This window comes from Plectropomus leopardus, chromosome 15, assembly GCF_026936395.1.
Source record: "Plectropomus leopardus strain MGB_pleo_1.0 chromosome 15, ASM2693639v1, whole genome shotgun sequence".
Taxonomy (NCBI): domain Eukaryota; kingdom Metazoa; phylum Chordata; class Actinopteri; order Perciformes; family Serranidae; genus Plectropomus; species Plectropomus leopardus.
The window spans coordinates 29,620,475-29,631,000 of NC_142190.1; the positions used below are offsets into that span (position 1 = coordinate 29,620,475).

Consider the following 10,526-nt stretch of genomic DNA (forward strand, 5'->3'; position numbering starts at 1 on the left):
ACCAGCCTGGGCACAACACCAGGTCATGATAGGTACCAAATACAAAAAACAATGTCAGAGTAGGAGATTTTAAACATCTCACTGTCCTCATTTAACCTCACACTAAATAGGATTAAAAAAAATGCCAGCCAGAATTATTATTCTACATGTGAGACTACATGACTAATGATCAACTCATGTCACAAGACTTTCAATCGCAACCTTTTCTGGAAGGAAATTGTTAAGATTAGTTATAATTTAACTTGAGAGCTTTTCCCTTCAAATCTATCAGGTGGAACCAAAGACAGTTACACAGAGCCAGAGCTGAATTACGAGTGACACCAAACCATTTGAAAGAGATATAAAACCTTTATTGGTATATAAATTATAAACATTAGCTTGGCAGGTGTTTGGGTTAAAGCATTTCCTTTAAAATGGTGGATAAAGCTGTTGTTATGTTTCACTGCAATATTGTGCTTTTATAGATCTGTATTTCACATTGTAACGTCTGGATCTGTGTGTTTGATATGTCATCTGACTTACAGACGTGTGAGGTTAACAGGGTTGATTCTTGATATTCATTAATAATCTGTGATGTGGGGGTTTGTATGGAGCTGTGAATGCACCGGGTTCCAGGGTGCCACGTCCTTCGTCATCCACCTGACCCATGATAATGAAGTCGGCACCTGTCAGAAAGGAAAAAACGACCACCAACATTAACCCTTTGACACTGACCCTTTGCATTTCAATTTCATGGCAAAAAAGGGAATAGTAAAAAATATTCCGCAAATTCATAGATTCAGAATTGTTGTTGCTGGGGAAAAGCTGGGGAAAAACTATATTTATAATTATTGTAATTGTGTATTTAAAAATGTTACAAAGTTATTATAATTTTAGGTACCTTTCCCTGGTCATTTTCTTGTTGCTGTTATTGTTTTTACCTTTTTTGGGGTTTGTTTTTTTGTATGTTTGTCTTGAATTTTTTCTCTTATTATTTTTGAAGAAATTTTCTTGTACTTTTTACTAATTTCTTCATTTATTATTATATATGTCATTATTTTATATTATAAAAGTTATTAATAATCATCATAATTACATATTTAAAATTATGTTACATAATGATTAGAATTTTTAGGCACCTTTCCCTGGGCATTTTCTTGTTTTTGTTTTTTTGGGGGGGGTTTTGTCTTTTTGTCTTTAACTTTTTTCCCTACTATTTTCCAAGTAATATTCTTGTTTTCTTGTTCTTTTTACTAATTTCTTCATATATTATTAGATATTTCTTTATATTTTTATTATAATAGATTCATACCTATCATAATTACATATCTAAAATTATGCTACAAAATGAGTAGAATTTTTAGGTACGCTTTCCAGGTCTTTTTTTGTTTGTTTTTGCTTGTTTGTCTTTTTTTTCTCAATAATTTTCGAGTAATTTTCATGTACTTTTAACTTTTTTTTCCAATTTTTGGGTCATTTCTTCTTTCGTTGTTCATTGCCTTCTTGCCATGTTTTTTAAAGCAATCAAGCCAAATGTGCTCAAGTTTCAAAGGGTTAATTAATCACTGTTACATTTTTTGACCGAATGTAAATGCTAATCTGTGATGTAGTGTGTGTGTGTGTGTGTGTGTGTGTGTGTGTGTGTGTGTGTGTGTGTGTGTGTGTGTGTGTGTGTGTGAATACCTCTGCGGAGCAGCGGGCATTTCTTGCACTGTGACACCAGCTTAACCGTCATTGTCTCTTGGTCTTGCGTGATTGCTAGTTGACCAGTCTTGTAGGAGTTAATGAGGGTGACGCTAATATGGAGAGTGCCTCGGGGCCCGGGAGACAGAGAGGCCACTTTCCCAGTTATCACTAGAAAAAAATAGCGCTTGTTTAGAACACAACAGCTGATTAGTTATGTGCTGCATTTGTGAACAGTAGGAAACTTACCAAATTCACTGGCACAGAAACTGGTTTTGATGGTTCCATCTCTTTTGCAGGCTTTGGCACACAGAGGATTCTGAGGGACTAAAGGCATAATGTACATCACATCTTCTGCACATTTAACCCTTTGAAACCTGAGCAAATATTTTCTTTCAAAAACATGGGAAGAAGGCAATGAGCAAAGAAAGAAGAAATGGTCCCAAAATTGGTAAGAAACTAGTAAAAGGCACAGAATCAGAAAAAGAAAAAGAAAAAAAAATCAAAATTTATTCTGTAACACAATTGAATTTGTTATTATGATAATTATGAATATAGTATTTCAAGAAATTTTCCTTGTTTACTTACTTAAAAACAAAAATGTAACTTCATTTTAAATATGTAATTATGATAATTATATAGTATTTCCTTGTTTTTTGGGGCTTTTTTTTGGTTTTGCCCTAGACATTTTTCCCTTGCTTTTTTAAAAATAATTCATTAAAATGAAAATTTCTTGGAATTTGTGGAACATTTCTTAGAAAGTTGCTCATTGCTGTTTTTCTCCGTGTTCATGAAAGAAATCGCAACAATTTGCTCAAGTTTTAAAAGTCTAAAACCTTGTGAAATAGGTTTGAAAGCAAACTAAAAAAAATGTGATGTTGCTCCAGGTTTTAAAAAGTTAAACACAAGCACAGCATGCACTACATTTCACCCACCAGGCCTCCTTCCATTTGGCCGTGTGACGGGCACCCTCCTTGCCTGGCCTGTGGCGCCCTGTCCACGGCCCCTGGTAGGTTTGACTGGTTTGGGTCTCTCGGTGGGCTCAGGCTGCACATATTGTGGTGGAGGTCTGGTGGCGGCTGGGCGTTCAGGTGCAACTGGTTTGACTGCAGGTTTTGGAGGAATGGACCTCGTACTGGCTCTTGAGTCGACGATTGGTATCTCAGTGCCTGGCGGAACGCTGCTATAGTGGGCGAGGAATCCATCAGATGTCACACTGAGGTCAGACACAAACTGGACCAGAAGCACGTTGCCGGTTGTGATAATTGGCCTGGACAGAAGAAAGGATGAGGATGAGGTGAAAGTTGAGACTCAGTTTAAATCATTTTTAACAATTTAAAATAACGTAAGTCTTTGAAACTTGAGCAAATTGGCTTAATTTCTGTCAAAAACATGGAAGGAAGGCAACGAGCAACAAAGAAATTACTCAAAAATGAGCAAGAAATTAGTACAAGAAAATTACCTGAAAATTGGTTATAAATAAATAAATTTAAAAAATGAAAATAGAATAAATAGGGGTACCCAGTAGTTCAGCTGGCACCGCATTTACAGAGGCTACATCCTCGCTGCCTCAGCCCTTTGCTGCATGTCATCCCCTCTCTCTCCACCTTTAACACTTGAGCTGTCCTTTAAAAAAAAAAAGCCCCCAAAAATAAAATAAAATAAAAAAAAAAAAAAAAAAAAAGAACAAAAAAGGGTTAAAAAAAAAAAAAAAACCAAGGAAATTACCTGGAGAAAGTTTAGAAATTTCATAAATCATAGATTTCTGGCTCCTAATTTTAAATATGTAACTATAAGAATTATAAATATAGTTTTTCATAGCGGTTTCCTTTTTTCCTAGACTTTTTTCCTTTGCTTTTTAAACAATATTTTTCCAAATCTATTAATTTCTTGCAGTTTGTGGAACATTTCTTACCAATTTGCTCATTGCCCTTTGATCCCATATTTTGGAAAAAAAAAATCACACCAATTTGCTCAGGGTTCAAAGGTTTAAATGCTTGTGAAAGGCATCTGAAAGCAACACAAGAGAAGTGATGTCGCTACAGTTTTAGAGTTAAAGGAGATGTCTGCCACTCACTGTGGGGCCTGATCACCGCAGTATTTCCCAATCAGTCGGGAATCGTCTTTCTCTCCGCCATTAAAGAATGCCACATAATCAAACCGACAGTAGGTGTCAGCCTCCAAGACGAATTTATCGAACTTCACCTGGATCACCTGGTACCAAAACGAAAACAGATATAAGACTGAAATTAAATTTTTACTTCAAGAGTTGATTCAACACTTTGGAAAGTGAACTGTTTCGATGCTGTGTGTGAGTGTGCTGCCGACCCTATCGGGCTCCACGGTGATAAGCCAGGAGCAGCTGGTCCCTGGGGGGTATTTCTTGTCAGGCCAGTTGGGCGTCATGATCTCTCCCTGGGACTTTGTTATCTTTCCCCCACAGAACTGCTGGTCTGAAACGAGTGATACGCACTTCATGAGAATAATGAAAGAAGATAACAGACTCTAAGAAGTATGCAAAGTACTGATTTGTTTCTTGCCAACTTTTTGACTTTTATGTTGGAATTGTGGATCATATATTACATCAGTCGCACTAATCTGGAAGTTAAGGGGCCTAGCAGGAAACTTGGGGCCCTGTGTAAAGGCAGTGGGCCCCTCTCTCCCTCAACTTATTACATTACTCTTTTTCTTCTATATCATTTTTTGGCATTTATGGTCTTCCACAGGGGGTCCGTGACCACAAGGGAGTCCCCAAAATTACTGCTGGGTAGCCATCAATGGACTTTAACCCCACTATACTAAAGGGAAGCTAAAATATCCTGGATACAGCCGCCTCCATCTTGTGCTGGTGATGTCATTCAGAGTCATTCAATCGCAGTTGCCACCAAAACACCCATCCGACCAGTCGCGAGCAGCCCCATTGAATGCCAGCGCATGGACTGGCTGTCACAGCTGTCAATCATGGCTGAAAATCCCCTTTTTGTAGAATCAAATAACTCATTAAAACCAAACTTGTCATAAAAACAATCACTTGAACACACATCAGGCTGACGAGAACTACCTTCTGTGACAGAAACCATTGTTGGGAAAAATTGATTTGGTGTGTACTTTGAGTTTTTAGTTTGGCCTATGTCCCATACTCTAACATGGAGGGGCGGGCTTTATGACCTATACTGCAGACAGACACCAGGGGGCGATCTAGACTGAAAAGTTACACTTTGGGGGGAACTGTCATTTTGTTCATCTTTATATTCGATCTATGGGGCCACCAAATTACTGTTTTACTAAGTTGGTTTTTTTTTCTTTCTTTTGTAAAAATTTGAAAATGTCGCAACATACACATTAACATAAATCTGTCTTATTATTAGCACAGATAAATCACCCTGTTCATAAAAAATAATACTAACTTACAGCACACAACATTAATAGTGGGCTAACTGTTCCCTATGAATCCTTGTGCAATCATGTTAGGTAACACTAATTTTTAATGACACATATTGGCCAATTAGCTGTGTATTTTCCAAGTGTGCCAACATTCTTGTGAGCCACCATGGATCATTTTGCAACTTTTTGTAAATCTGAAATACTGTCCACCTCAGAAACTACTGTTGAGAGTGCAGAGAGTGAGGCTAATGACAAATAAATCAGTTTTATAAGATACATACAGTAGGGGGTTTATGCTCTGTCTCTCTGTGAGCTGAGGGGGCCCTTAGTTTGAAAAATGTAGACGCCTGCTATAGCAGATAGTAGCCCCGGCTACAGCGATAACAGTAAATGTGGGACAAAGAGATGGAATTTTGCAGTACATGGTTGGTATCTTAATCATAGGTCACCAGGGTGTCCCCATGTATAGATAACTTCAAAATGGCCACAACCATGTATCTGTAGTGGTTATTATGCTTACCAGTAATTAACCTTTTGTACCACATATAAGCAAAAATTAAGTTAAGTTAGGTTTTATACTGTGTTTTATGCAAATCTCATTTGAGTATAAAGTGCTGAGATTGTTTGCTTGACAGATCTGTTGGCAATTACTGTACAAAAAGTAAAAGTAGAAAAGGAGAGAGGGAAATACTGATGAATTTATCAACTAAATTTGTTAAAGTTGTTAGATAGCAAAGTGAATCGACTTGTAAAACAGTTGCTAGCGTTATTAATGGTTAACAAATAAGAAATTATTATTTAAAGGTCAGTTATAAGCCATTAATAAGATCAAATTTGGGGCCTTGGAGTTGTAAAAAATCCAGATGGCTATCATTTGCCCGTCCTGTTTAATAATAATGGAGTTACATGTTGGAGTTACATGTTGGTAAGCCATTCATAAATGCTAAATAAGTTGCTATTGATGCTGGATTTTTGGCCAGATCTTTCTCCAAGAGGTAAATGGTCCAATCAGTAATAAGGATTTTTCACAACCTTTAGATCAAATTAGACATGTATTAGAAATAAGGAATTTGGATTGGAAAATCAGATTAAAAAATCAGATTAAAAAAACAGTTAAAAGTTTGTTTTGTTCATTTTTTGACTTTTTGTAATATCATTTGAAAATGTATGCGCTCCTCTCTGAGCCTGGCTTATATCATTTGTAGTGGGTTGGTAAGCCTGTGTCGACTGGACATATTAGTAGGCATGATATAAAATAAACATTTTATTTTTGTTTAAAGGAAATATTTTGACTGCATACCATCTACGTATGGTTTGGCTCCGCTGAAATAGGCCACAAACCCTCTCCCCTGCGTCTCTCCATCAGTCACCATCTCTAGCATCATGGTGTTTGTGGTAGAAATGAGAGCGCCAGGCCGGAAAGTTCCACAAAAGCGGCCTAGTTTTTGTACCAAGTTTGAATGGCCGTTGTAAATGTCCAGATAGTCGTAGCGGCATTGTGAATCTGCCTCCAGGTCAAAAATGCGGAAAGAAAGCATGACCACGTTTCCCTCTGGGACCTGGAAAGCAAAGAGATTTGTGTATGAGTCACACAGCGAGACACTGAGTGAGGAAGTAGTCAGCAGTTAGACATGCTGCAGCTGGTAAGTGACTCACGGTGATACGCCAGGTACATTTACTGTTGGGTTTATAGAAGCTTGGGAAGCCCTCACTGCCAACAAAGCCCGAGTCTGTGACCAGGTCTCCTCCACAGTGGAACACAGGCCTGAGAGCAGGGACACAAACAGAGAGGGAAATATCATGGACAGTATTAATAGCATAATAGGTCAAGGAGACAATAAAGTCGTATTAATACAAGTGGGGCTACATAGAGACTCAACTCCCACAGATACAAGTATTTTGACTTGCAGTCTGTCTCTGAACTCTGACTACTCTAGGTCACTGAGGTATTGTGGAACTTACTGGAAAAACTGAGTGTAAGTAGGCGAAAGAAGAATTTTCATTGCCTGACCATCAGGCCACAAGTTTTTAGCTTCTACAGGGTTTATGATACATGTAGCTACACTTGTTGTCGCATTTGATTTCCCAAGGAGGATAAGTTATTTGTGTCAACACTTAAGCTCTTTGACAGTAAAGATGATTTATTAACACAGACCCTTGTTTTCTCATACTCTATTATGAAATATTAAAGCCCAAAATAGACATGAGGCCTCACTTTACTTGAAAAGTCAAGTGCTTATACTGGTTATGTATGAGCCCCAAAGTTTTCAATAGGGCCTCTGATATAAATACATAAGTAATTATAGCCTAAAAAACAAAATGTCATATGAACAAATACGCCTATGTAAATAAACAGTGTTGGGGAGTAACCAGTTCCAATAATTAAATTAGAAAATAAATGTAATTGTAATCAGTTACTGAGAAAAAAATATGGAATTAAATTACAGTTACTCATCAAACTGTTGGTGGTTACAAAAGAGTAAGATATGAAAAATCGTTTGAGTAAAAAGTTTATATGTTGAATAAAAAATTCATTCTGTTGCTTTACATCCTTTTGTTGTGCAGGAACAAACATTAGTTCATAATAACTTTAGCATTGTTGCTGCTCTAACATTAGTTAAAATGAGCTAATTGGCTACATTTGTTAAGAGCTGTTGAGCCAGAGATAGTACATGATTAACTGAAATGTGAAAGGGTCGTCACATTATAGAATTTAATAAAACTTCATAACCTAAATATTGAAGAATCATTAGGAAAATGCCATCATGGAAGAAAAATTGACCTTGAAAAAGTTTTTTTTTAAAATAACAATATTGAACCTAAATGTTTTTGCCGATATCCAATATGTCGATATATACCAACTCATTTGGCCGATAACCGATATCGATACTGATATATCCACTTCTATGCCCATCTAATATTAGTGATTTTCAAGTCTCTAATGTAGTGAAATTAATATCATATTATGAATACTGTTATCACAATGACCCACCAGCAGATGGAGACATAAAATGTAAGTCAGTTTAAGTCATATTAATTTATTGTGTATAATAATAAGAACAATACTTCAACTTAGGGATATATATACACATACATACACACACACACACACACATATATATATATATGTGTGTGTGTGTGTGTGTGTATTATATTATATTATATATATATATATATATATATATATATATACCTGCATACACACATACACACATACACACACATACCGATGATGTTCCAGTATTATCATGCATCCCTAGGTTAAATAATTTCTTAAAATATTTCACAAATTATTATTCATTTAGGCTATATAATTTGGGCTATGCATTTTTTCATGTGATTAATTATTTATAATTTATTTATATATCTATTTTAAATTTATTTTTAAATATGAAACACTGTGGAGTCCTCAAGTGACCACACTGCAATGTAAAGTGTTTCAGCAGATATAAACTAGGAGTGTGGAATATGTTTAATTTCAGGGATTGTAGTTGAGTTTAAAGAGTGAAAATTATGGTTAGAGTGGAGGTTGAGGTTATGGTTCAGAGAGGGGGAGCAAACTGTCAAAATTGCAAAATGTAACACACTGTTGATTAATGCTTAGCTTGTTTCTGGCAACAGCTGCTTGGCTAATTGTTCGTGATATCTGAATATCAAGCAGAGTCCATGACCATCAACATTTTTAACTTTATGTTGAAATGTACCAAAAACTAGACAAAATAAATAGTTTAATGATTTTAGCTGATATTTCATTAAAATGTACTTCTCTTTATAGGCTATAATCTTATTCCACTACATTAAAGCAGTAGTTCTGGTAGCGAATGGGAAAGCTGCTGTAAGATTTCCTTTTTTGTCTTTGGCCTACATTTTAATAACACTTCACCACATTAAAAACAAGGCTACATATAGCCAACTTTAACTACATTTTATCCAACCAATAACCATAACAATCACCATTAACAAACCTGTTAAAAATAAAGTTAGAACACAGATGATGATTGTCATGAAAAATGAAATCTTTCTGAAGGTGTGCAGTGGTTTAAAATATTAGGGAACAACTGCTTCATGAAAATAAAGCATGAACAAAACATATCTGTAGTGTTTCAGAGAGCTGACAGAGACATTTTACAGCTGCCAGACTATTGTGCTACTTTAAGTCATAAATTCTGTTGCTTTCCAGACACTAACAGTGCTCACAGAATGTCAAAACTCGTTTCACAGAGGGGAAAATGTACTATTTCAGGCCGCTGCCAGCAAGGATAAGACCTATTTATATACTTGTGAGCCAAGAAGAGTAACCCTGTTATCATGGATTAGTTAATTTTTAGTGTTTTACAGGCATTTACAGTTGTTGATTTTGGCTCAACTGTGAAAATTATGTTGTTTGCATATTCATGCCATTTCAGAAGAAGTCGGAACGTTCGAAAAACATTTGGTCAGCCAGCCCCCCTTTTATGAAAAAGTAAACATATACTTAGATGCAATGGAAAAAAAGAGTTTCCCACTAACTAGGAGCTCAGACAGCAGAACCCCAGCAAAGTCTGATTAGAGCCAAGATGTCCAGAGCCGGAGCCAAGTTGTTCCGATTCGACCCCACAAGCAGAACCGAAAGCATTAACATGTGTGGCGGCTCAGTCACTGCAGACTCAGCACGCCTCACATCAAGAGCCAAAAAACCAACAGGACAATCCTGTGCCCAACCAAACAGCGAACTGGAAAGAATTTACTTACAGAGACAGGAAAGAATTCTGAGTATTTTGGTCCTAAACTTACAGGCTCTTGTGATCTCAATTAGTTGACTTTTGTTGAGACTTGAAGATTCTCCTTAAGTATCACAGAAGTCACATGAATCAAGATTATGATTCATTTCGTAAGGACACTGTCAGTCATAACCAAACATATACATTTATCTCACCTTGTGAAGTTGCTCTGCTGAGCCTTCGTCCATCCTAAACTCAGAGACAGGATCAAGAGGAGACCCCAGATGCAGTCCACATGCATCATGATGCAGCGTGCACACAAGGCAAAGCAGACTGTTGCAGAAAGGGGAGATGGCAGCTGGAGGCAAGAGGTGAAAGAAAGACAGGAGGAGGGGGGGCTGCTCGCTAGGATGGGCGGAGAGTCTGAATGAGTGGGGAGGAATCAGGGTTCGAGAATGATCGAAGAGATGGGCAGAGATGCTGAAACAACAACAGCAGCGACAAAGAGCCATGGGGGGGTGACGTGAGTGGGGTGGGAGGGGGTGACGTGAGTGGGGTGGGAGGGAAGCGAAGGCTCTAATTAGAGCCAGATGTTTGTGAGCTCGAGGAAAGAGGTGCAGAGGGGAGCAGTGTGTCAGGAGTTGTAGCTGAGGCTTTGTGGACATTCAGAAAGGAGGGTAACTTTTCGCAGCAGATGTTTCTGCTTTTTTAGTTAAAGCTTAAAGGGTGAGTAGGGGATTTTTGAGGTTGTATGGGGTTCTCAATCTGAGTCAGTGTATT

The 10,526-nt window shown here is 37.2% G+C and overlaps 1 protein-coding gene across 1 annotated transcript; it reads right to left on the reverse strand.

The window, feature by feature from the left end:
• Positions 1–328: 328 nt before the first annotated feature.
• Positions 329–10,119, reverse strand: pcolcea (procollagen C-endopeptidase enhancer a). Its single transcript, XM_088088388.1, has 9 exons — positions 9,962–10,119; positions 6,703–6,811; positions 6,347–6,605; positions 3,991–4,115; positions 3,740–3,876; positions 2,598–2,932; positions 1,912–1,989; positions 1,663–1,833; positions 329–665 (listed from the first exon to the last, which is right to left on the reverse strand). The coding sequence occupies exons 1-9, from the start codon at positions 10,048–10,050 to the stop codon at positions 535–537; spliced, it is 1,434 nt and encodes a 477-aa protein (XP_087944514.1). The 5' UTR covers positions 10,051–10,119; the 3' UTR covers positions 329–534.
• Between the last annotated feature and the right edge of the window lie 407 nt (positions 10,120–10,526).

What these genes read in the sequence shown, in the direction of transcription:
- pcolcea (XM_088088388.1), bottom strand. Translation starts at nt 10,050, where the DNA reads ATGATGCATGTGGACTGCATCTGGGGTCTCCTCTTGATCCTGTCTCTG. An exon ending in AGCCAAACCATACGTAGATG is followed by an intron (nt 4,116 to 6,346) that starts GTATGCAGTCAA and finishes CACTCGTTTCAG; the next exon opens with ACCAGCAGTTCTGTGGGGGA. An exon ending in TTTCTGTGCCAGTGAATTTG is followed by an intron (nt 1,834 to 1,911) that starts GTAAGTTTCCTA and finishes ATTTTTTTCTAG; the next exon opens with TGATAACTGGGAAAGTGGCC.